The sequence below is a fragment of the Hermetia illucens genome, chromosome 7 (assembly GCF_905115235.1).
Source record: "Hermetia illucens chromosome 7, iHerIll2.2.curated.20191125, whole genome shotgun sequence".
Lineage (NCBI taxonomy): Eukaryota > Metazoa > Arthropoda > Insecta > Diptera > Stratiomyidae > Hermetia > Hermetia illucens.
Window position 1 is genome coordinate 10,205,082 of NC_051855.1, and position 27,672 is coordinate 10,232,753.

Below are 27,672 nucleotides of genomic sequence, written 5' to 3' on the forward strand. Positions count from 1 at the left end.
AGAACCGAAAAGTGACGTGTGAAATGCTGCTTCAACGGTACAAAAGAAAGTCTTTTCTCCATCGAATTGTTACGGGCGACGAAAAGTGGATTGTCTTGAAGAACCCTAAACGCAACAAATCGTAGGTGAGTCCAGGTGAAGCATCGACATCGACGGCACGACCAAATCGTTACGATCGGAAGGTCATACTGTGTATGTGGTGGGACCAGACCGGTGTGATCTAATTTGAACTGCTGAAACCTAGTGAACCTGTGAACGCCGTTCGCTACAAACCGTCCTATAACCGTTAGGAACTTTAGTATATTCCGTACTTCTAGATCTTTCAGCTTTGCATCTGGTATTAAGTGTTCTCCCAGATGCCTCGTCCTACTTTGCATAAGTGCTGGACACTGTCCCAGGACGTGTATAGAGGTTTCCTCCCCCTCCTCACAAAACCTGCAGACAGTGTCCGTAGATATCCCTAGCTTCCCTAGGTGATAGTTCAGCCGACAATGACCAGTGAGAATTCCCACTATGTTTCGGAGGTTCTTTTTGGTGAGGTTTAAGCAACCCTTTGTACGTATGGGTTCATATCCCCCAATAAGCACCCTGGACTGCTCCATCCCTGGTAGGCCCCCCCCAGTATAGTTCCCTCAACCTTTCCTCTTCATTTCTTAGATTCATAGTCATGAAACCGATTCCACAGGAGGGTTCTGGCCCGTGTTAAGGCGTCCCTGCTCCCTTCTTGGCTAGTTCGTCCGCTGCTTCGTTGCTTTCCAATCCAGCATGGTCTGGAACCAAAAGTATCCAGACCTTGTTGGACGAGCCGAGTGAATTCAGTTTCTTAAGAGTTCACCTGGTTTGACCTAAGTGCCTTGACCGCTGCTGGGCTATCGATGAGAATAGCTATGTTCTGCCCCCTATAGTTCCTTTGCAGATTTAAGAAGGCACATTTGTCTATGGCGTATATTTCCGCCTGGAATATGCTAGTGTACCTCAAAGTACATTTTCCTCCTCTGCTGTGAGGGATCCGTCAGTGTACCTAGTAATCAGTTACTGGTTTAAGCCGTATGTCACAGCCACGCTCTCCCAGTTTGCCTTGTTACTCCAACGTGAAACTTCTTATCGAAGTGAAACTTCGTGGTCATGTTATCCCTTGGTATCAGTAATTCGGGATACCGCCTAGAAAGAATATCAATCTTCCTTCGATTTAGGCAGCTTCCCGCCTCACTCATACTACCGGCCATCCTGGATATTGATCTCCTTGCCTGCATCTCTATGTGCAGATGGAGAGGGGTTAATCCCAGAAGGAGGATTCCGTAGCCTACATCACGACGAAATCTTTGAGCGATACCATGACCGTCCGGTTGTGGATAAAATCCGGCTCAATAGGTTACGGTGGGCGGGTCACTTAATCCGTATGGATGAGGATGATCCCACCCGGAAAGTCTATAAGGGCAATATCTATGGTAGAAAAAGAAGACGAAGCAGACCCTGCCTAAGATGGAGTGATGGCGTAGGTAAGGACCCCAGACAGCTTTAGGGATATCGAATTGGTCGACCTCGGCGCAAAACCGGGATGTTTGGAGCTCCTTATTAAGGCAGACCTAAACCGGATACCGGTTGTTACGCCGTTGATGATGATGATGATCCCAATGAAACTGGCATTACAATTTTCACTGGCACCCCTCTGCTCAAGACTGAGGGATTTATTATCGCGGATCAACGTTGTCAGCCAATGATGAATTACGATATGAAATTGCTTCACACGCTAGCGCAACTTGGATGAAGTGGTGTTCCAGAACTGGCGTTCTTTGCGATCGACGCATCAACGAACGTCTCAAATCCAAAACTTACCGAAGTGTCGTTCGCCCTGTCGTCCTCTATGGGTTTGAGTTCTGGCCGAGTAGCAAAGACAATGAGCGGCGCCTCACGGCCATGGAGACAAATGACGCAAAACCGGGGTGTCTGGAGTTCCTTATTAAGGCAGGCCTAGACCGGATGGCGGTTGTTGCGCCGTTGATGATGATGATGATCCTGCGAATAGACCGAGCAATATTCTGTGTTGCGTGTAAGCCCCAGATCGACCAAATCAGACCATCTTAAAAAATTAAATAATGCTCAAAACCAAACGAGAAAGTTCCAATTATTCATTTGTATCAACTCAACTGCAATGGTTGTAAATACTTTCATTTCCTTTTATTGTTGCGAATAACGAAATTCAAATAATAATTGTTAGTTTCAAGAATATTATGCAGGATACTGTCCCTCCGCCTTGTAGAAAGACCAAGACTTGATCAATGACTATCCAAAAATGTAACGCCCCTTATATGATTACATATTTTATTCCCTCCCCTCCCTCATTTGTTATGATTGACGAAAACTACCCTTTTGCTCCGCACTACTAAAAGAACCCATCAACAGTACCCAGCGTTATAAAGCATCCTTAATCTAATTTCCCTAAGCTCATTTCAGCTGAAAATCATACAAATATAGACTTTATTGAACAACGAGATCAACCAATCGAATTTGAAAATGCAGGGTTATGATTACATGATTATGATTACTTGATTACATGATTATGATTACTTGATTACATGCTTACGTGATTACAATCACAATCACGAGAGCTTGATTATGATTACAATAACATTATCATGAAATTCGTAATCATAATCGCGTAATCATGATTATAATTTTTGCCCAGCTCTGGTCCTAGGAAAAGAGCCATGTAATGGTTGTCCCAAATGGGACTAAAAGACCATTGCTATTCACCTGCTGTTCACCACTTTCGAGACTTGTATATTCTCTTCGTTATCATTACATCCATGACAACACGGATTCGAAACTAGCGCAACGAGATCTAGAGGTTATCGCTCAACCATCTCAAACATCGCGCCGCCTATTGTTACTAGTTTTCGGAAATGGGTTTCAGCTTTCTCAAGGACTTCCCAAGAAGCATACACACATATGTTACATTACATTTCTCACGCCAAAAAAAATAGGTTTTACTTTTGGGAAGGCCGGGAAAGTGTAACAATAGGGTGGATTTATATAAATACCGTCAATCTACAATTTCAGATTAAATAATAAATAAAATTGTTTACAAGCAGGACAAAATTTATCTGATAGTTTCCCAACTTGTTGTTCTTTTTTTTTTAGTTCATTTTATATTACTTGGATAATTTATTTTTATAATAATTCTATTTAAAAAAAAGTATATCGAAAATACATCCTTCTACCATTATTTATACATTTATTTAAATTTATTTAAATTTATATAAATTTATTTAAATTTATTTAAATATTTAAATTACATACCTTGATCAGCGATTGTATAATGCAGGCCACCAAATGTGAATATCCATATAATAAAAATTACAATAGCATCACGTAAATCCATCCCGGTGAATGAGTATGTTTGTTTTGTTTGCTTTATATTTACTTCTTATAATTAATATTATTTTTGTTATTGTTATAGTTTTGTATTGCTGAGATTTATATAGATATATTTATATAATAGATATATTCGCTATTTTTCTATTAAATATTGATATTTTAGACTATGTTTATTTTGATTTGTTATCTTGTCCGCTTATAACAATACTTTTTACTTTATTCTCTAAACTTGATGTTTTTTTCCGTACGCTTATTTAATTTATTAAGTTTGATTCCGGTTGCTTTTTAAACGAATATAATATAATATAATTTTATATGTTTATAGCTTTACATCTGAGGTTCTCATTTAATTTTTTTTTTTTTTAATAATTTTTATGAGAAAAATTATCAAATCAGATGTAATTAATGATATTTGATTAGTTAATGATATTTGTACCGGACGATATAAAAATAAGGTATAATTTAATATAATGAAAAGTATTATTCTGATATATTGTTATAGTTCGGCTAGCTTTCAACAGATTACTTGATTTTATTATTCAATCAATGAGAATGATGTTTATATCGTATTATTTTCGCATCAATATCACTGGTTTTGCCTTGAAACTGTTAAAATTTTTATAGATTTTTGATGAATTATCTAACTGCAATTTTACTAGAATTATATTTGCATCCATTATTACAAATTCTACTGAATTTATTGTAATTATTGCGATTATTTTCCACCGAAAACATGATTTTTATCATCACTGCTTTTATTAAAAATTATTCAAAAGTCTTATTTTATCCGAAAACAAGTTAAATAGATTTTTATTTCCCTGATTTTATCTTCATATAATCACGTTTAGTATTAAAATGAATATGAAGAACAAATAGAAAATTTCTGTCCAATATAAATGAATGGAGGGTTGTATATGTGGCAAGATACGAGTGATTTGTTTATATAAGTATTCCCGCTTATTATTTTTCAACAATTAACTATATTTACGATAGCATACACGCACTTTATGAAATAAAATACAAAAAGAATGGAGCAAAAATTGTCAACCCAATCTAAAATATACCAGGTTTCGCTTAGTTCTTACGAAAATAAGTAAATCGATCCTTGTATTCTATGGATGTTATCAATTGAAGGTCCTTTTTTATCGCGATTAAGATCAGTTGTTTTTATTTATGTAATTATTCTAAATAAACGCGTTTAATTATATTTATATTTATATATATATATATAAAATGGAGATGTTTTACAAAATATTTACATTCATCACTAAATTTATTATTATTTTTATTAAATATCTTTGCATACGTCTTTAACGCAAAATTTTACATTTATATTTCCTTTTAGAAGATTTTTAATATATAATTAGATTAATTATTATAATAAATATTTAGAAAAATTTTTTATCTGTTTTTATTGCTTATAGTTTTTTTGTTGTTGTTGCTTATCGTTCTTTTAAATATTCTCTTCCCTCAAAATATTTACTTTCATCTTCGTTGTTAGGAGATCATATCCATTCGCGCTTGTTGTATTTATTTTGATATTTTCTTTGAATTACCAACGAAATTAAAATATTTTATATCAAAATACTTTACTCATATCGTTCGTTCTTTTTTAAACTCTCTGGCTCTCTATTTGTTTTTATTTTTTTTTTTATTTTTTATTCTATATTTTCTGTTTTATTCGTTTTAAATTATTCCAGATCAGATGGAATTTCCACGTGCATTTATTTATTTATTTATGCTCGGTTCAAAGGCTGTCATTGTGTTTCAATCTCAACAAAATTCAAAAAAGCTCGAATGTTATATCGGCGTTTTCTCCATCCAGTTTATTATATTTTATTGAAAAATATAATTCTTCCAATATTTTAAGGATAGTATGGTAACGTGTTGACTTCCTAAGGATGTTTATGTTTGTTTACACTCTCGTATGCATTACTAATTCCCAGCATTTTTTAGTTGGTTCAAAATGCTTGTTTTCTGGTCTATGAGATAGTGGCCCTTTTTCGATTTAGCAGTCAAGGCTTAAGGAATATTGCCTAATCATTCCTTTACCCGCCTTGGGCAATTTTCATAGAGTATTCCCACAAGGTCCAACTAGGCGATAACAGGCTGACACTGTTATAAATATTGTCCAATCCATTAAACTTTCCTGTTGATCACTCTTGATTTTTGTTGAAACGGAATATGAAACTTATTTCTTATCTTCAGGGACCTTATTTCGTCTTGTTCTCTGGCAGCCAAACGGAACAGGATCTCTTTCAAGTCATAGTGTAGTTTGGCTGATTTCCTCTTGTCAGTCTAGTCACTCTATCGGATCAGCAAAATCCTTTATTCAATAAAGAGATCCGAAGAACTACCCCCGTAAACGAGGTGCTGACATGATTTTCCAAGAGCCCTTCCAAGGTAGACGAGCCACATTTCTTGCAAGCACTGGTTACATTGCAGCACTGATTGAGGGAATCCATTCAGAATGAGACGAAGCCGACGAATTGGTCCAGATGTTCGAGGTTTATTCAAAATAAATCACGATAACAAAAGTGATGTTCCAAGGTCGAAATTGTTAGTAGCTGCTATCGTGTTCTAGGAGTTGTCCATGCAATAGCCTAGCTATTTCCTTAAAGATGCTCTGATCTCTACTTCATCAAGAACACATACAAACATCGGCATCATAGCTGATGTTCCAAATGATCTATAGACACTCATTACCGGAAAACAACGTGGTACTGCCAAGTGATGAGCCGGACACAACTGGAGAACTAAGAACCAACACTAAACCACATTCAACGATCCGTGATGAGTCCTTGCACTTTCTTTTATATTCCAATAACAAAAAGATGTTATAGCATTTCACCGGAAAACAAGATCGACTAGTTGGAACAGCAGAAGTAACATCTCAGGCGAAAGCCTTCCTCTTCTTCGGAAGCACTACACCAACATCAAGAAGACACCAATGAATGGATAAACAACAAACGCCAAAACTGAATTCACATTATAAGCAAAGTAGACAAGTTACAAAAAAAAAAAAAAAAACCACGAATGACTGAGTGCACTGGCTTCCAACTACCTTGTCGCAATTTACACCACCAAAATATTTCCCTTTTTTCCGCAAGGATTTTCTTTATATTCTATTTTTTTTTCTTCCTTTAGCTTCCTTTTTTTCTCATAGCTTTTTCGAGGCACGGTACGAACAAGAAACAAGAGAAAAAAAAAAAAACTTGAATCACAGCACAGCACCGATGACGGGCAAGGAGGCGACTATATGAAATAAACAAACCAACTTTTTCATACACAACACCCACGATTAGAACATATCAGACCATAATTAACATTTCTAGATACAACGCGGCGACAATTTCGACAATTTTCAATAATAATTTCGTTTAGTTTCTTTGAAAAGTCGTCAATAGAAATTGCAAGACGAAAATCATCACTTGCACTGTGCCACTGCCATTTTCCTTTTTACACCAGTTACCAGCGGTACAACTACAGCTATAACAAAACATTTACCCATCATAGGTGTAGGTATGCTTAAAATTTCATATGTGCATTCTTCATACGAAACGAACACATGCGCACAATTAATGACAGGAGCTGTATAGCTCACAATCCCCGAAATCCTATCCAGGAAAACCAGTTAAACCAGTGACCGGACGGATTCAACGACCACGGCTACCAGCCGAGCGCATATCACGAAGAAAAAAAAGCAGTCAATAGTCCGCTCACAGTATTCTAACCATCTCTCTGTCAAAGATAACGAAAGAGAGAAGACTCCCCCTCTCTCTGGTATGTATACTTCTCTCTTTCCTTCATATACCCCTACCAATAAAATCGTATTTTGAAAAACAGTAGAGACAGACCTATGAGACATCTACCAAAAGTAAACACAGTTCATGCTAAAGCCACAGTATGTGGTGGTTAAACTCCTTTTTGCTTCTTCTTGTTTGTCTCACTCTCTCCCCGCCCCCCTCCCAGGAAAACTCTTTATTCAACAATGAAGGCAAAAGTCTTAAGTATGTCGAAATCCCTTAAGCATATAATCCTATTCGCCCCTTCACGAGCAACAGAAGGCATACGAAATAGAAACCAGAAGTCTTCCTCGTCCATCCTAAGCAATACTAGTAACCTCCAAACTCCCACAACTACTAAATCTGACTTGCAACACCGGTAAAAATCAAATCTACTCGAAGTAGTAAAGCTGCATAGTCCAAAAATGCATTTTAGAAAATCAATAAATCAACATTTATACAAAAGATGGCGCCACTATGTACACCCCGATATGGCAATACATTCTAAACACATTTCTGCCACCTATCGGCTAAATCCATGCATCTTTCATTTGTTTCATTGCTAATCTGTCATTGAGTCACTACCGAATTGACCGTTATATGCAGCACACATTATGGAAAAATTGCAGACAACATGTCAGCATTTTATTTTGAATAAATTAGCGCAGTTCGTTCTCGATACTTTTAGCTGCACTGAGGGCATTGAGCAGTCCTTTGATCACCTCGAAAATCGTTCAGGAATGCAGAAACCGTTTGAACTCTATGTCTAGATTCAATACGGTGGAACTACTCTGGGTACTTGGTCACTGTGGCGTAGAGGGAAATGAAATCTCGGACATCCTGCGATACGTTAACGTTCTATCGATTAGAGGACATTTTGAATTAAAAACGTTGAACCTGGAAGAACAGAACCTATGCTGCATTCTATTGCGCAATCCCAATGAATAATATCCACTGATACGCATCCCCTTATGGCTTTCCAGTGAGCGAGAAAAAAGTTGAGTAACTACCTTAACTTTTTGTCTTCCAGCATCTTTCACACATAAATATTCTTCTGTAATTTCATAACAAATTCATAAATCATCCTATTATCGGAAAAACTAGAATGTCCAATCCAAATAACCTGATCCGCCCCCTCGGTTACTGGTGCCTCCGGAACCTAACAATAGCGGGGAAAACCAAAACGCGCTTGTTGCAGGTGTAGGAGATGCAACCATGTCACTTAACGAGGTGACAGAAGTGATTAATCGCTTTGTGTCTCAATTTCTCCAAAAACAGGGGAGGCAAATTTTCAATAACTTATCAAATCCCGCAACCGACATAAATAATGCAACGGACATAGGCATAAAAGCGGCCCACGACAGGAATTTATCAAAAATGGATAAGATTCCGAACGTCGTGAAAAGCCCGAAGGACTAGCTCATGGAAGAAGAGTGTCCTCAGAATACTCAAGGTCTATGAGCATCTCAAACGGTCCCCAAAGTATTTTGGAATCCTGTAAGAAATAAGATCGTCGACCACGCAGATATAGCCTTGGAATCATATAATACACCTCCTTAATGGGAAAAAAATTTCCAAATGCCTAACACTACGCGGACAAGAAGAACCTTGGTATCCTTGAGTACTAACTGCCTTGCCTAAAGCCTTGGAATCATATAATACACCCTTTAACTGGGAAAAAAATTCCCAAACGCCTAACACTACACTACGCGGACAAGAGGGACCTTGGTATCCTTGAGTACTAACTGCCTTGCCTAAAGCCTTGGAATCATATAATACACCCCTTAACTGGGAAAAAATTTCCAAGCGCCTAACACTACACTACGCGGACAAGAGGGACCTTGGTATCCTTGAGTACTAACTGCCTTGCCTAAAGCCTTGGAATCATATAATACACCCCTTAACTGGGGAAAAAATTCCAAATGCCTAACACTACGCGGACAAGAGGGACCTTGGTATCTTTGAGTACTAACTGCCTTGCCTAAAACCTTGGAATCATATAATACACCCCTTAAATGGGAAAAAATTTCCAAATGCCTGACACTACGCGGACAAGAGGGACCTTGGTATCCTTGAGTACTAACTGCCTTGCCTAAAGCCTTGGACTCATATAATACACCCCTTAACTGGGGAAAAAATTTTCAAGTGCCTAACACTACACTACGCGGACAAGAGGGACCTTGGTATCCTTGAGTACTAACTGCCTTGCCTAAAGCCTTGGAATCATATAATACACCCCTTAAATGGGAAAAAGATTTCCAAGCGCCTAACACTACACTACGCGGACAAGAGGGACCTTGGTATCCTTGAGTACTAACTGACGACCCTTATTCAAGGTAATAGCAGCGTGGATGAGTTTACCAAGCTATGTACCATCATTTATCCCCCACACTAAACCAACTATCCTCGATCAGTATGGGTCAAAAGTCCCTTGACACCATTATAAGAGGGCATTTAGGAGACCTACCAAGGTCATTAAGCATACGCGAACCGGTTGATTTACCACAAGCGCTTCACCTATGCCTCAAACTCCAGAACATGAGTTATCGTGCTCAACATGCTAATAACTCACAAAACAGTACACGTGAATATCAGCCACCACCTCCTCTTTCAAGGAAAAATTTCCCGAATCAGGCACGCTTACCTGCACAGCCTAAAGCTGGAGATATTATATAATAATTTCTACCCGGAACTAGTCGATAACCCATGCGTACCACAGCCACCACGATCACCACAACATCAGCATCCCAATCAATTGCCATTACCACCGAAACCTCGAAGAACAGAACCTATGGACATTGACGAGTCCTTAAGGTCACGGGAAATTAATTGCCAGATAGACCTAGTCCAAGACTCTCATATGCCCCCAAAAGACTTCCCCCATCTGTTCAACACTATGAGCGTAAACAACAACGCACGTACCTTACGGAATACCACAACATACAACCAGAAGGGGGGGGGGGGGGGGAATAACTTGCCAGACAGACTAGACCCGCAGTACCTTATGAAGTCCTTAGCCGAAGAGGAAATGGAACTGGAAAGAAATGAGCCGGATGATCCCGACGATCAAGACCATCTTGACGATATCCATTTTTTAGATTAAACAGCTCTTCGCTTCCGTACATCGAAAGGATGGCGAAGAGCGGTGAAGTGCTAAAATTTCTCATAGATCCCGGGTCAAACAAAAATTATATTCAGTCCCGCATCCCCAACCCCATCAGAAACAAGGAATCATTTATGGTTAACTCTGTACGTGGAGAAGTCCAAATTTCGCAGCACGAAACCTTGAAACTTTAACCGGTATAATCGGAAATGACTCTTTAAAAACCATGAACGTGGTTATTCACCCTAGAGGTAGCTTCCTGGCCATTGAACCGAATGTCAAACTCCCGCTCAAACAACATGTCCTTAAACCTGTTAACAAATTGGACATAAAAACGGATCATTTAAGTGAGGCACAAAGCTATCATTACAGAGAATATTGAGCAAATATAGCGACCTCTTCTCCAGACCTAACGAAAAACTGACTTACACCACAAGTGTGCGAGGGGAAACCCCCAAAACTACGAATGATCTAATTTATAGTAAGTCGCACCCTTATCTGGTAGCCCTCAAATCCGAAGTTGGGAAGGAAGTGAACATTCTTCTGGAGAACGGAATCATCAGACCATCAAGATCCCTGTACAACTCTCCTGTGTGGATCGTTCCCAAGAAGATGGACGACTCCATTCTATGGAGTCTATGAACTAGAAAAGTACAGGGAGCAACTGCACCAGGCGCGAAAATTTTACCAACATGTCAGCAGGATGAGGTGGTCAAAGGGTAGTATAGGTCCCAGGGCGAAACGTGGATTGGTACCCACGATGGAGCATAAAACCTGGGAAATGCCTGCTGAACCAACACCAACAGCTCTACTACCAAACCCTATCTCCACCTCCACGTGGTGACCGCAGGGAGCTCTTTCTTAACGAAAAGCTGCAGACGGAGAAGGATCAAGGCGAGTCTCCCGTGCCTAAAAACGGGAAAAATTGGTCCAACTGGTCCTTCAGGTTGGGGGTTGGGTAGGGTTGACAAGCCTACACGGAAAACAACTTGTTACGCAGCCATAACAGGAGCCTCGGACAGGACGGACTTTAAAACGACGGACCCGGCAACGACAACGATCAACGATTTGCGCCTCTTCTCATGGAACGTGCGCTCCCTGTACAGAGATGAAGCTGATGAGCAGCTAGTCGACACCCTGTCCCAATACAGGGCTGATGCAACAGCGTTACAGGAGATGTTTTGGACAGGGGCGGGTTTCCTGGAGAAGAGCCTCTACACCATATATTATAGTGGCCCTCCAGTAAACCATGTTGCGGAGTAGGTTTCTTAGTCAGCCAAAAAATGAAACCTGCTGTTATCGGCTTTGAAAACATAAGCGATGTCCTATCATGCGTGTTCTTTAACCCGGCCCTCGAGAAAGTGATCCGTGATGCTGAGGTAAATGCAAGAGGTACGGTCCTCTTTAAGTCCACCCGACTACTGGCGTATGCTGACGATATCGACATCACGGGAAGAACCACCCGGGACGTACAAACTGCCTTCATCCAGATCGAGCAGGCGGCTATCAGGGCGAGATCTTGGGCTGCACATCAATGAAGGCAAGACAAAGTCAGCACCAAAAACCAAGCAATCAACAACATCGAACCGCACTGGTCAAACAGGAAGAATAAGGATAGGAGAATACAACTTTGAGACCGTTGATAATTTCTCCTATCTAGGGTCGAAAATCACAACCGATAACAGCTACGACGATGAAACCTGCACACGGTTGTTGGCTGCCAACAGAGCCTTTTTCAGCTTACAAAAACTGTTCCGCTCGAAAGGTCTCATCATAGGGTCAAAGCTCTTACTGTACAAGACTATGATCTTGCCAGTCCTCATGTATTCCTCGGAGACTTGGGTTCTTAGCAAAAAGACTTGCGAACTCTTAGCCGCGTTCGGGATGGGGATGGACGATTCCGTAGCCTATGCAATGACGAAATCTATGAGCGGTACCATGACCGTCCGGTTGTGGACAAAATGCGACTCAATAGGTTACGGTGGGCGGGTCACTTAATCCGTATGGATGAGGATCTCCCCTTCGGACACCACCTTGTCGTAGTGGGGGAGCCTGTAGTAGTTTACTACTACACTAAGGGTGTCCAAAAATATGAATATGGAAACGATGGATTTAAACTCTCCAAGTGGTAGGAAGTCACAGACTTCGAATTCACCGAGCCGAGGCGCGGATTTTGGAGGCCGCAGCACATTCATATTTGCCTACAGATCAATCTGTAGATCACTTGATGCCTACGGCGAAGTTAGCCAGAAAGGAAAGTACGGAAACTCTCAAATTGGGAGAAACTGGAAATCCGACTACGATCGGCTCGTCCGCGGTACTACAGCCCAAATCTACCCGCAAGCGGAAGAGGAAGGCCCGGCGGAAGGGAACTTCGGCCACTAAGGAGGGGGGACTACAGGCTGAATCCTGCCTGTCAGAACCTTCTCCTTCATCCTTACCGGGAAGAGCGGAAGAACGGGAAGCTGGTGACGTGGACGCTACTGGTTTAACGCTGGTGTGAGGAAATGGATCCAAGCGGTCCGGACATCGTGAACCTGGAAAGGCCCTAAGCCGACGGCTGAAGAGAGCACTGCGAAGGATGATGAAGCACCTTGGGAATGAGGACATGGACATGGCTGTACCACTAGGCGCGGTAACGCCCAGAGAAATCGGACGCAAGGAAGCGGAATCTCCGGCGGTAGGTGGGGATAAACTGGAAACCCCGGTAAGATCCACACTGGACGCACCAGACTCTTCTGTCAGCGGTAATGCGCGCAAGAAGCGTAAGACCAACACATCTGCTGTGGCCAACGCTTTATTGTGCTCCGCACCAAGGCTTATATCCACGCGTCTCGCGGGGATTAGGACCGGTGTGCCCCCCGTATGGGGGCTCGCACTGAGGAAGGGACTACAGAGTGAATCCTACCTGCTAGTAACTTCTCCTACACCTTCCAAGGAACACGCGGAAGGAAGGGAAGCCAGAGACGTGAACGGAACTGACTTGGTGCCAGTTCGAGTGATCGAATCTATGCAACCCGGTCCGATTTAACAGAATCTGTGGCATTGGATCAGTAAAGGGGGCTAGGATCTTCTACGACGAAAGATCCATAAGACCGAGAGCTTGCGTCCTGATGTCAAGACGGTTAGAGGCAACTATGTTGAGACAATGTTGTTCCCAGGACTTAGCTACGGTCATCATACAATACCAGATAAATGGCGAGAGGAAAAACATCATAGTTGCCTCCGCCTATTTACCCTATGATTCTTTGTATCCTCCACCGACGCAAGAACTTAGGGATCTGGTGGCGTATGCAGAATCAAGTGGTCTCGAACTCTTAATAGGTTGCAATGCGAATGCTCAACATATTTGTTGGGGCAGTAGCAAATGCAATCCAAGAGGAGAGAAGCTATTTGATTTCATCACTTCATCTGGTCTTATGACTACAAACGTAGGGTGCGCTCCTACGTTTGTGGGACCGAGAAGAAGCGAAGTAATTGACCTAACAATCTGTACCCAAAATTGTTAGAGTTGATTACACACTGGCGAGTGCTAGACGAGGTCTCACTGTCAGATCACCGATATTTAGAATTCAATCTGACTATTGCAGGCGAACAGTCTGCAGTACAAAGGCGGAACCCTAGGAAAACGGATTGGGCAAAGTTCAAAGGACTTCTTGGCAATAAAGTACAGTTCCCTAGGCGAATTGAAAACTCTGAACTGCACACTTTTAGAGTGGTATGAAGAGGCTTGTCCTATTTTCCGAGGCCAAAGCGGTAAAATGGTTCCTTGGTGGAACCGAGAACTGCAAAAACTCAGGAAATGAACCAGGCGACTTCTAAATCGTGCTTGCAAAAGTAAAAAGAACGAAGACTGGTTAAATGTCAGGAACTCACAACGTGAATATAGGAGGCTCGTGAGGTGCTCGAAACGAGACTCCTTTAGAGCGTACTGTGAGGAACTGGAAGGCGAAAGGGAGACTTCAAGGCTGTGCAGAGTCCTCAAAAGGGATGAGTCGGTCAAGTTGGATTCTCTTAGAAAACCCGACGGTACTTTCACGACCTCCAGACTGGACTCAGTACAGACCCTCCTGGAAGTACACCACCCGGGAGAACGGGTGTGAGAAGTGGTAGGGGGAGAGTTGACGGTTCTTGCAACCCCTTCAACACTCAAGTGTTGCAAGAGGAATTGGAACACTGCGAAAGCGGTTGTTACCCTTGAAAAGGTGAGAGCTGCGATACTGTCCTTTGAACATTTCAAAGCACCTGGCATGGATGGCATCTATCCGGCAATGCTAAAGGAGGGTATGGAGCATTTAGAGCGGCCTCTAAGAAATATTTTTCGAGGATGTCTTGCTCTGGGCTACGTGCCTTCTTCTTGGCAACAGGTTAAGGTAGTTTTCATACCGAAACCTGGGAAGGATGACTATTCTAATCCAAAGAACTTCAGACAAATCAGCTTGACTTCATTCTTGCTGAAAGGTTTGGAGAGACTGGTGGAGCGTCACATTCGTGGAAAGGCACTTAGGTCACACCCACTTAGTGAAAACCAACATGCTTACCAACGTGGAAAGTTCTGTGAGTCTGCTCTTCATTCTTTGGTCACAAAGATAGAGGATGCAACTTTGAATGGTGAGTACGCGATGAAGGTGTTCGTGGACATTGAAGGGGCTTTTGACTGTGCGCCTTTTCAAAAAGTTTGTGATACCGCCAGAGCGCATGGTGTTGATGATGCTTTAATTAAGTGGATCCATGATATGCTAACGCAAAGATTGTTGTGCGCTGAAGTGGGGGTCGAACGCTACCTGATTACGGAAGCAACGAAGGGCTGCCCCCAAGGAGGTGTGCTTTCGCCACTTCTGTGGAGTATGCTGATCGACTCACTGCTATGCGAACTGCAAAATTTGCCAATACACGCTCAAGCTTATGCTGATGACGTGGCTGTACTTGCTGTTGATCGGAATCTTGGAACGTGCCGTTGATTTGATAGACAGCTGGTGCCTTAGACATGGTCTGTCAGTTAACCCAAATAAAACCACAATGGTTTTATTCACAAAAAGGAGAAAACTGGATGGACTTTGTCTCCCTGAGATGAGGGGTACTACCCTTCAACTCTCCGAAGAAGTGAAATATCTGGGGGTCAATCTAGATGAAAAACTTCTTTGGAACAAACATGTAGAGGTAAAGATGAAACAAGCTCTCACAGCTTATGGGCTGTGCAGACGGACGTTTGCCTCGACATGGGGACTCAGGCCTCATGTGGTAATGTGGATATACGTTGCCATCATTAGGCCGATGTTCGTATATGCATCCGTAGTGTGGTGGGTTAAGGTGAGACAAAAAGGTTTTCACCGTAAACTAGCTGCACTGCAAAGAACTGTTTGTCTGGGTATCACTGGTGCCATGAGCACGACATCCGGCCCAGCTCTGAATGCACTACTCAATTTGCAGCCCCTGGATATATTTATTCAAAGCACTGCAATGAGAGCAGCTCATAGGCTAATTCGATTAGATCTATGGGAAAACAAAGGATGTGGGGCACAGAACATTGGAAGAGTTCCTGGGAGGACTGAATCCAGTTCTTACAATGCCTTCCGATTCTCGTGTCCCCACACATCTGTTTGGTAGAAGATATGTAGTTACCCTGAAGCATAGAGAGGACTGGGAAGACCCAGAGGAATGCGTGGCGGTATATACGGAAGTCTTCTACACCGATGGCTCAAAAACAGAAGAGGGTTCTGGAGCCGGAGTCTACCTCTCTTGGGACAATATGCCACGGTTTTTCAAGCCGAAGTTTATGCGATCCTAAGGGTGGCAAACTGGGTGATTGACGAGCGGTTGAAGGGCAGGCGCATCGCAATCTGCAGTGACAGTCAAGCTGCATTGAGTAGTCCTTTGGTCACCTCGAAAATCGTTCAGGAATGCAGAAACCGTTTGAACTCTATGTCTAGATTCAATACGGTGGAACTACTCTGGGTACCTGTGGTCACTGTGGCATAGAGGGAAATGAAATCTCGGATGCTTTAGCGAAAGAGGGGTCAATCTCCCCTATGCCGGGACCGGAGCCAGCAATTGGGGTATCAGTAGCATTGGCTAAATCTGTTTTCAAAAACTGGGAACAAGTTTCCCATAATGACAGGTGGCAGAGCCTAAATGCTGCTCGATCCACCAAACTTTTCAACATACGTACCGCAAAGTTTATCCTGTCGAAAAGCAGGAGGACTTGCAGGTGTATTGTGGGCATTTTGACAGGCCATAATTCACTAGCTGGACATATGTTCAGAATAGGAATTACGGAAGATGATACGTGTCCCTCCCGTAATGAGGAAGCGGAATCCACGGAGCATTTCCTATGTGAGTGCCCCGCCTATGGACGCATCAGGCATCAGATCTTTGGTGCCGATGTTCTCCAATTGCGACGGGTAGCATCACATCCACTAACGGAAATCCTGCGATACGTTAACGAATCTTGGAATATTCCGTTAGACGGGGGAGGTGAGTACAATGGGCCAACACGGCCTGAGTGCTCAGAAGCTGACGCTTCTCCCCCACCATACACGGACACATGGATGAGGATGATCCAGCCCGGAAAGTCTTTATGGGCAATATCTATGGTAGAAAAAGAAGACGAGGCAGACCCTGCCTGAGATGGAGCGATGGCGTAGGCCAGGGTGCCAGACTGTTTCTAGGGATATCGAATTGGTGGACCTCGACGCAAAACCGGGATGTCTGGAGTTCCTTATTAAGGCAAGCCTAGACCGGATAGTGGTTGTTGTGCCGTTGATGATGATGATGATGAGGTATGACCTAGGCAGTGTTGGTTTTTCACGCACAAAACCAGGATGTAGGCGACCTGTACCTATGCCGAAAGGATACACCATAAGACAGTTCAGGTGCAATATTTATCGGTATGACCTAGAAGAAATATTCGAGCTTTCAAATGAATTTTTCATTACTTAAAACTTTCTATATTTCGAGGATTCATTTCCTAACATATCCTTAAAAAACAGGTAATTGGATTCAGATATAGTACAATTTTGCTGTTTTTTCTTTGTTGTTCAATTCTTTTTTATTATTTGGCAAAGTATCTAGAGAAAAAGTATCTATGATAGGGTTTATAAGCATTTCTTCCTTTGTTTCTATTCATCTTATTTAATTATATAATTATAAAATAGTGATGCGAATGTACATACTTTGTCTTGATGTTATATTATCCATATATATATATATATATTATATAAATATATATGTATACATCGATGCATGTATACACATATATATATACTTCACTTGGTATCTCAGTTCGTCTACTTTATTATGTTGTTTCTAGATTCATATACGAACTTAAACCCTTTCCACAACTGTTAAATCTACTGCAAAATATCCTTTTTGCATATAAATACGTCTTAATGTCATCCATAAAAATCGCAAAACGTTCATTAAATGATTCACCGAAAACCACAAAGACTTAAGAAGGACAGAAGGTCTACTAGCTAATTCTACACAAGTTTATATTGTATCTGGGGCCGAAAAATGGGGTTCAAAAAAAAAGCAAAAAGGCAAAATTTTTGGTTGTCAAAAATATCAATGAATTACATTACGATGCTCCCGATATATATATATAGGAAAGTACTAGCCAATTCACATTATGCATAACTAGTTGTAGCATATTATGTATCAGATCACAAGAAATTTTAAAACCACCCTCCACCACCTAATTTTGAACTGAGACCCCCAATACCTTTGCCAAACAGGTTTCCCACACGTCCAGCAACGATATTTGTGACATTGCTAATATTGGTAACAACGTTTCCATCTTCACCAAGTTGAGGTACAGGCGATGAGGATGGCATGCTTTGGGCACTTGTTGACATGCTGGCTCTGGCCATACGCTCCCCTTCATCCATATCCGCTCCATTTAGGCCACTGGGGATGACAGAAACAAAAAGAAGGTAATACAATAACCCCAGATACCCAGAAATTTAGGGGTTGTAAAGCTTACTCTAATCCATCTTCTCCTGTGTTCATGGTCAGTGAACATGTCGCTTCTTCGGTTTGCATTCGTTGGGCAACTGTCTGGTATGCCTTGGAATTGAGCTTCTCCTCCATCACTCCTTGAAGTTCGAAATCTGAGTATATTTTCTGCAAAAAAAAATAACAAACGGATTACCCAAGTCCACGAGACCCAAAAATCCAATACCCACTTTAACAATATGCGCCAGACAGGTGCACTGATAGAAATGCAGAGAATGGTCCAAACGCTCGGACAGCCAGTTGCATAGCATGTTAATCTGTTGGGTATACCATTGCTCGAAAAAGTTTATAATCCACAAGTCATCGTTGACTTTGCCTCGAATCTGGTCCATGTTATTCCTGGTAAAATTCACATACCCTTGGCCAAGGTCTTTACCGGACCCAGAAACATTGGTGAAACTTAAAATGGAACCAATGAGACTACCTTCATCATATCGCGACAATTTTGAAAGTGACGCTTCTAAAACCGACATTAGCTTCGATATAAGGCCTTGATTCATTCCTGCTAAGGTTTTATCTATAGCATCGTCGATTTTCGCACTGTATTGATGCTACAATAAAAAAGATAAATTGAAGATTCAAAAAGTTCCATGGGAAAACACAGTGCCAAAATTACCACATCTACCCCGTCGATAGTACATAGCTTGAAACTCTGATTCTTAGCATCCAAAATCACATTGACCATAGCACACATTTCCGATGGGATTATATAATCCGTCGATATAAAGGTTACACTCTTCTTCAGCCACTGTTGGAAGGCGCCGTCTGTCCTTTGAATGCAGGATTCAATCATCTCGCAGGCCATCAGTTTCAATCGTTGCTCGAGATGCTGACGGAATTCCGCATCAGGCCAGTGAAGGTCCCGAATGAACGATTGTAAGGCATCTAATTTCCAGAACAAATCCTCCGACGTTGCGCAACCGTTGCTGAAATTCAAAGATACCATAGAACATGCAGAACAGACGAACTAGACTAATGACACGTTGCCCCAAAACTCTGGCGAGGAAAAAGGCTCGAAGTACTTAGGTCTGGTCGTGGAAGCCTCAGGAAGCTGACCAGAGAAATCTTCAACATCTGCTACAGGCAAAAATACTAGCAGCCACACAAGGACTCCCTGAAGAAGTACAAGTGGGCCATCAGGACCGCCAAGAACCGGTCTTAGGTGGACTATGGTCAAAACATCGAAAACACAAGTAAATCCGCGAGGCTCAGTAAGATTCTGTCCAAGGAACATAAGAGCCCATCCTTTTTTAAAAAGTCGGAAGGCTCCTGGAACCGAAACCTTGGAGCTGCTGGTTCAAACGCACTTTTCCTCCAGCGAGGACGACATTGAGTCAGAACCTTACTTGGCGGGTTTGCGGCAACCCCATCAAATCGGTAATTACCGAGGATACGATCGGCTGGGCTATAAACAGCTTCTCCGCATACAAGTCTCCAGGCCCAGATGGCATAATGCCAGTCATGTTACAGAAGCAGCAGGAAAGGGTTGTGCCGTGGCTTGTTGAGATTTACCGAAGCTGCATCTCTTTAGGATACGTACGTACCGCAGTCCTGGAGGCGCGCACGAGTGGTTTTCATACCGAAAGCAGGCAGGCGCGGTCATGAGTCCGCGAAGGACTTTCGACCAATCGCGCGTCCTGGACATTCACTCAAGGACGATTATGGAGAGAACGTCTTTCTCTAAGTCCCAGCATGCCTAACTCAAAGTAAAATTCACCCAAACCGCTCTCCACGAGGAAATTGGCACGGTTGAGCGGTCGCTACAGTACAAGCAGTATACCCCGGCTGTCTTCTTGGATATAGAGGGAGCTTTTAACAACGTCAGTACCAACGCCATCAAGGAAGCCTTGAGCGGTATTGGATTGGAAGTGTATCTCACGCATTGGATTATATCCACGCTGAGTACCAGGATAATCCAGTCGGAGGTAACCACTTCCCAGGATGGCGCCATCTCACCGGTGCTCTGGACAAAATGGGCAAAATTTTACGTACATTGGGACAACAGCGGGGTGAAGGTGGTGGTGTATGCCGACGACTTGGTGATATTAGTATCAGGGATGTTTCTGTCCATTATGAGCGACATCATGGAGGGAGCGTTGCAAGATGCGGACTCAGCATAAACCCAACCAAAACGCAACTGATGCTATTCACCACCAAGACAAGGATACCTGAATTCCATCGACCACGGCTGAGTGAACAAAGATTGGTTCTTTCCTCTAATGTAAAGTATCTGGGTGCAATCCTGGATCCTAAGCTAAATTGGAGGTTGAACATAGAACTGAGGGTGAAGAAGGCCTGTGTAGCCTTCTATGCCTGCAAGAGAATCTTTGCAAAGAAATGGGGCCTCCGGCCGAGGATGGTTCTCTGGATGTACACCGCTGTAGTGCGTCCGATCCTAACGTACGGCTCGATTGTATGGTGGCAGGCTTTGAAGAAAAAATACAAAAAATACAATAGAACGAAGCTTAATAGGATTCAAAGAACCGCATGTGCAGGTGTTACTGGGGCTCTGCAGTCCTGCCCGGCAGATGGTCTCAATCGACGCCTGCATCTCCTCCCCCTAGACCTCCACATCAAATATGTTGCAGCGTGCAGTGCCGTCAGACTACGTGAGTCCGGATGCTGGGCAGCGAAGTCCTACGGCCTAGCTGAAATACCTCAGGAAATTTGGGCATCCCCCACGGACTATGTCACACGCAAGCTGAACTCCATGAGAAACTTTGCTGTGGACCCTCCAACCAGGACAAAGTGAAAGACCGGCGGCGTGTTGCAAGACTATGGCAGAGTATTCTTTACGGACGGATCAAAGATGGCCTATGGAGTCGGCGCGGGGGTTTTCTCGAATGCACACGGTGTATCCAAGTCGTATGGTCTCCCAGGTTTCGCCAGTGTATTCCAGGCGAAGTCTGTCGATGGCTGGAGCGTGACTCGAGCCCAAGCGTAACATAGCCATTCTGACCGACAGCCAAGCCGCCATCAAGGCCTTATACTCAACGACGACATCCTCTCGGCTGGTGGGGCAGCGCAGAGACGCACTTAACCGTCTAGACGGCATGCTCAAGGTCACTCTCCTGTGGGTTTCCGGGCATAGGAACATAGAGGGGAATGAGCGGGCTGCCGGATTGGCCAAGCAAGACTCTGCTCTTGGCAGTCCCTCAGCGAATACAGTCGGTGTTCCACTGGCGGCTGTCGGGGGCCATGTCTACTCGCACTACCTAGCAGCCGCGGGCCTGAGATGACGAAGGCTTACAAGCTGTCAAGCATAATTTGACCCGCTTATAACATAGCCCGATCATGAGAGCTCCTATGCCAGACGCGTGCAAATGCATTCAAGATTACGGCGGTCTGCACGGGGTACTGGCCCATAGGGGACCATGCCGCTAGGCTCGGCATACCCTACAACTCACATTGCCGAAGCTGCGGAGAAGGAAGGGAAACCCTCATGCACCTTCTCTGCGACTGCCCAGCTCTGGCTAGAGTCAGACTGCGGACGCTGGGTAAACCACTCTTTGGGGACCTCAAAGAGATTCCTAGCCGCAGAGTGGGAGAGCTACTTTCCTTCGGGAATGTTTCGTGCTGGCTCTGAAATTCCGAGCCGGCTAGACTCTACCTCCCTGCTCCCATAACAACAGTCACGGTCTTAGGAGTCTGTGGCATCAAAACTGCGCACCAAAGCGCTAATTGGGCTCCTCGGAGCGGCCACTGATACCTACCTACCTAACTATCTACTTAGGTCTCATTTATCTTTCCGAGTTATCACAATCTCGGCGAATACCGGATTTTACCTAATATTAACACTAAATGCGAAGCATTTAGGCTTGGACGATCCTACCTACTTAAAAGATAAAGGGGCGCTGGTGGGGGGGCTTAATGGGAGAATCCGTCGAAAACTCCTCGCAATATCGAACAGGTATGCAGAATGGTGTACTTCTGCATGCGCAATCTGAGGTACCGGGTGATCACCTATAAAGCTTACTGGGCACATGAACACCTCCTCGGAGGAGGTGCTGAGTTGATGGAAGAGGGAGGGCACCCACACAGGTCCGGAAGGGTTTGGATTAGCAAGGAGGACCTCCTTGAACATAGCGACGATAGTTACCCTACCAATATTATTTGTGATACGAACATTTTCGAGGCCGTGCAACGACGACGAGTGGACCCTATGGGTTTTTAGCAACAGTAGAAAGGCTCCTCTTCCTCTCCGAGGGTTTGCTTGGCAAAATCAATTTTTTTTTCTAATCAATTTTACTCCCATCATACCCTCGTATGAGAGTCGCTTGCGATCATGCCGCAGTCGAGAAATGGAAGTATGGCAATTCTCAACTTGGGAGAAATTGGAAATCCTACTACGGCCGGCCCATGCGTGGTACCACAGTTTAAATCTACCCACAAACGGAAGAGGAAGGTTCGCAGAAGGAAACTTCAGCCACTAAGGAGGAGGGACTACAGGCTTTCCAAAACGCTCTCCTTCACCCTTACCGGCAGGAGTGGAAGAAAGGCGAAGCTGAAGATGACGTGGACGTCACTGGTTTAACGATGGTATGTGGAAATGGACCCAAGTGGCGCGGACACCGTGAACCTGGGAAGGTCCAAGCCGGCGGCAGAATAAGGCACTGCGAAGGAAGACAAAGCACTTTGGGGTTAGGGACATGGACGTGGCTTCATCACTAGGTGCGGTAATATTCAGAGATATTGGACACAAGGAAACGGCACCTTCGGTGGAAGGCGGGGATAAACTGGTAACCCTGGTGAAACCCACTCTGGACGCACCAGACTCTTCTGCCAGCGGTAATGCGTGCAAGAAGCGTAAAACCAACAGATCTGTGGTGGTTAAAACATTATTGTGCTCCCCCCCAGGGCGTACATCCAAGCGTTGCGTGGGGATTAGGACCGATTAGGAATCAGCGAGAGAGATCTCAACAAAGCTGATCTCAGCCATAGCAATACAGGCACGAAGGCGGGAAGAAAGAGGACGTATGCGCAAGCTGCACCCTCATTTCTGACTGCTGCCGTGGGAGTTTCCTCCAAGGATGGCAAAATGTCAGAGCGATAATTTACCATCCTCTAGGAATGCCTGTGGAAAAAATGCTGGAGCCTGGAACAAAGCCAAGATTTAACAAATAAGATTTTCGCGAAGGGCTTCTCCATTTGGCTGCCTTAAAGTGGCTCCAGTAGTTCTGAGTCTGGCGGTTGGCCTAAATTCACTATTGTGAACACTGAGCTACGCAGGACAGAACATGTAGGATGTTGGTTACCGGGCCCTCGAAGGAAGGCAGAGGACATCATCCGGATGTTGAGTGAACAGAACCTTAGAAGGTAAAGTTCGTGAATGCCAGAAAGTTTCTCTGCAAACCGGACACGGCAAACCACTGAAGGCGTTTAGTGGTGGAAAACAGACGAATACTCTGCGTGGTGAGATGAGACCTTTCATGGATGAAGACATGGGAACTGCTGTACCTCCAAGGCAGAGTCCTTAAAAGGGATGAGTCGACCAAGTTGGACTCTCTTAGAAAACACGATGGTACTTTCACTGGCTCTAGACTGCAATCAGTACGGGATCTCTTGGAATGACCCCATCCGTTAGAACTGGTGGGAGAAGTGGAAGGAGGAGAATTGAGGTAGTGTGAATGCCTTGAATAAAACATTCCGCTCGAGGACAGTACGCGGTGGTTAGATACACCTACTGGAGTCACGGAAATCATCTCGATCCTTCTGTATTGTACGGAAATATGATCTTTTCGGCCTTCTCTCCAGCTGAGAATGGAAGGTGCTTTTAGTTAAATACGAAATACGGTCATGAGAGCATTTCCGGCTTCAGGCTGAATACTTCTTCACGAAGCGAATGGTACTTCAAGAAAAGCCACTCCAAGAAAACGTGCCTCTGTCGAGAGTTAGGGAATATGTAATGTAGGACGGTTAGTGGTAAAAGTTTTCCTCGAGCACGGTAATGTCCGTGGTCGGTGTCAGGTCGGGCCTACTGTAATCATACCGGTACTGGATATACCGGTCTCGCGCCAAGAACATAGGTTATTCCTCCCAAAATGTCCTTGTCGTCCTTGTATACGCCGTCGCTCCACCGAAAGCAAAGCCCACCTCGTTGTCTCTTCCTATAGATGGGTCGAAAATTTAGGAGAACGTAAATCTGTCAGCAGCTTCGCCATCGAGCGAACGAGTTCCGATCAGAGGTAACTGATCCTTTTTACTGGACCTAATTTACATTGGGGGAAGGGGGAGTTCCTTGTGGTCATCAGCTACAGAAAAAACAGTCATTTAGCTGCGCCGAAAAGCCCATATCTATTGGCTACTTTAAAGTTCCAAATTGTGTTAGAATTGGCAGGTCCGAGGCTTAAGCCTGTTGCAGTTATAGCCGTAATAGTATTGCAGGAAAGTTCAGATCATATCCTTGAAGGCTTCGCAAATTCGAACTCCCGACAAAATCGACCGCTTTGTTACTGTGAACTGTTGGGAAGAAGATGAAACTTGACAACCAAATGTATCTGACGCCGAAGAATAGATACGATGTGGAAGGCGCACAGCTTCTTCGTAGTTCTTTGCGGAAGGACATAGAGTAATTGACTACTACACTATTAAGAATCACCAAAGAAACTTACCCTTTGCTTTCCCATCTCTCCTTCTCGAATCCTTTATGAATAGATTGTGCAATTGATGACTCCATGAGATCCACATAACGAACAACAAGTGGCGCAAAAGTGTCACGCAAGTGCTGATGAAATCGCCCATTTTTTAAATTATCTGGAATAAATGAATGAAAAAGGGTATTATTGACTAAATAACCATTCGAAAGAATAGCTCAAATAAACTGCATCCATTTATAAACGTGGCAACATAATGGAACGGCGAGCGGCCTGGTCTGATTACAGCATACCCCAAGGGCTGCGTGGCTAATGGGGAGCTTGCTTTTTAGTATGAAAAGTGTCAATCTTACCCTGGTGGCCGAGTTAGCCAGAGTGGACATTCTTCCCGGACTATTCGTAGGACCATGACATGGACCAACTATCATAAAGCAAAATAAACCGAAGAGAGAAGAATAGGTGGTGATGCCAAGCACATCATCAGAGGACGTGCTTTTGGCATCCAGCCAAGAGACAGTAGTCATCGAGAGCAGTACAATTGGTGCCAGCAGTAGCACCGCTGTACTGAAACCAACCACAGGGACCTTCCGAAGCAAGGCGGCAGACTGACTAGTGGTTTGCAGCCTGGAATCCACCACCATCAAGTACGAGACATAGTAACCCTAACCCGAAACCGTCAACGCCGGGAGATCCCTCAAAATTAAAGACTGACAATAAACGTCGGTCACTGGAAACCGTCTAAGAAGCGAAAGTGCGAAGGTCCACCAGTATCCTGCTCAAGGGCCAGTACCAGAAAGTCATGCATATTTTCAACAAAAAGAAAGAGGTCGGCACTGTAGACGAGCAGGATGAAAAGGACGTCGCGAAATACCAGGCGATTGTTGAGGCATATAACCATAAACCGCTGGTAGACAAGCAGATGGCGGAGTCCACCGTTCTCAAACGCAATTGATCTCAAGACAACAACCTTTTGAGAAAAGTAAGCAGCAACAGCATGCTGACGAGCCACGAACTGTGAAACCTATCAGCCACGGGGCCGGGAGCCACTTACGTGTGTTGCAGGCGGATGGCAATTCCGCTAGCGCAAACTAGCCCCGGAGATGAGGACTAGTGTTGAGGTCGGCTGTCGATGATCATTGAGCGTCTCCTGAACGCCAAAGGCGAATACATGGGATCCATTCCCTGCTTTGATTTCTCTCAGGTGGTCCGTGCGTCCCACGTTATATTATTAGGCGAAGAAGGGTACCACTGTCCTGGGAGCAGTATGACCGAAGCGGCTGTTAAATGCTCCATAATATAATTCGCAGAACGCGACATGACTGTGAATTATATTAAGCGTAAAGCCACCCATACTTTGGGCCAAAGCTTCACCAGAACTGAATCCTTAAACAAAAATATTTCCACGTTATAGCTTGCGAGGACCAATTCCCTGGCCTGGGAGGACGTAAAGCTCAAAATCATCTTCGACGACGAGATTCTATGGTTGCTGAAGATCCGCTTGGATAAAGACAAGCTCGTCCAATCCCTCCGTCTTCAAAACCTCAGGATTCTCATGAACAACTGAGTAATTATTAAGCAGGAGGAACCCCAGACAAACAAGCAACCTTTTCTGCGCCGTATAAACTGAGAGTATCTGGAGGCACTGGGAAAGGTAGACTATATAGTGGGGAGTCAGGAACTCAAAGGTGAAAATCCGCTCTGAAAAACGGGACGACGACTTGGATCAAATCGACGCCGCCAACGAGCTGTTGGAGAAGATGATAATTGACGATCTGACGGGGAGAACAGATCATGCTGAGGGTAACACAGATAAATCTGCAGTACTCGAAGCGCGCCTCGGTTAATCTGCTTGTTTTTCTCCTAGAGGAAGACATCGACATGGCACTAATACAGGAGCCTTGGCTCGAAGGCTACCGAACCATCAAAGGGCTCAAAAGTAAATATTATAATTTATTCCATAGCACGGGAGACGCTGATTAGGACAGACCTAGACCATGTATGCTCGCGAGGAAGAGTCTGAACGCTTTTTGGTGTCCTTTTTGGACCTGTGCTCCTGCGACCTAGTCGTGGTCAAACTGGAGCAGGCGGGAGCAGAGAATGTGTATATTTCCTCGGCTTATACGGCTCACGACCGATCAACTGTGACTGTTGGGAGAAGGTCCTTGGTATCACCTTACTAACCGCCATTAGGATTCTTCGGGCCTAGAACTGGAGAGTGTCTGACCAGAGATCCGTCTCAGATCACAGTTGGATACTTTTTAGTCTAGATCTCGCCGCAAAGGTTTTGGTTGGGCTATTGTCAAAACATCGAAAACACCAGCGAATCCGCAAAGTTCAATAATATGCTATCCAAGGAACATAGGAGCTCATTCTTTCTTAAAAAGTCGGAAGGATCCTGGACGGAACCTTCTGGTGAAACTTTGGAGCTGCTGGTTCAAAAGCGCTTTCCCGGCAGCGAGGAGGACTGTGTGTTAGTGCCTTGCCTGGAGGGTTTGCAGCCACCTCAGCCGTGCGAGACTATCAAATCAGTAATTACCGAGGATAAGATCGACTGGACTATAAAATGCTTCTCCGAATACAAATAAACGGATACAGATCGGATAATGCCAGTTATGTAAGAAGCAGCAGGGAGAATTGTACCGCGGCTTGCCGAGATTTACCGGAACTGTATCTCTTAGGACACGTACCACAGTCTCGGAGACGCGGATGAGTGGTTTTCATACGAGCAGGCTCAGCCATGCGTCCGTGAATAACTTTCGACCAATCAACCTTACCTCATTCGTGTTGATGACTCTAGAAC

At 43.9% G+C, this 27,672-nt stretch overlaps 2 protein-coding genes across 12 annotated transcripts in view; both read right to left on the reverse strand.

The window, feature by feature from the left end:
* Window positions 1-7,051, reverse strand: part of LOC119660806 (ephrin type-B receptor 1-B) — a 73,233-nt gene extending 66,182 nt beyond the window's left edge. For 4 of the 7 annotated variants that reach the window (XM_038069641.1, XM_038069640.1, XM_038069639.1 and 1 more), the window contains exon 1: window positions 3,301-7,051. In XM_038069641.1, the coding sequence (XP_037925569.1) occupies window positions 3,301-3,382 (82 nt within the window). In that variant the 5' untranslated portion in view covers window positions 3,383-7,051. The remainder of the gene's footprint in view (window positions 1-3,300) is intronic. The other 3 variants (XM_038069646.1, XM_038069645.1, XM_038069642.1) reach the window with 1 other exon arrangement.
* Window positions 7,052-17,259: 10,208 nt separating this feature from the next.
* The window catches only part of LOC119660883 (calcium-dependent secretion activator), an 81,282-nt gene continuing 70,869 nt past the window's right edge, over window positions 17,260-27,672 (reverse strand). For all 5 annotated transcript variants that reach the window (XM_038069801.1, XM_038069802.1, XM_038069798.1 and 2 more), the window contains 5 exons: window positions 24,891-25,032; window positions 18,896-19,205; window positions 18,450-18,830; window positions 18,248-18,387; window positions 17,260-18,171 (listed from right to left, as the gene is read on the reverse strand). In XM_038069801.1, coding sequence (XP_037925729.1) covers window positions 17,940-18,171; window positions 18,248-18,387; window positions 18,450-18,830; window positions 18,896-19,205; window positions 24,891-25,032 — 1,205 coding nt within the window. In that variant the 3' untranslated portion in view covers window positions 17,260-17,939. The remainder of the gene's footprint in view (window positions 18,172-18,247; window positions 18,388-18,449; window positions 18,831-18,895; window positions 19,206-24,890; window positions 25,033-27,672) is intronic.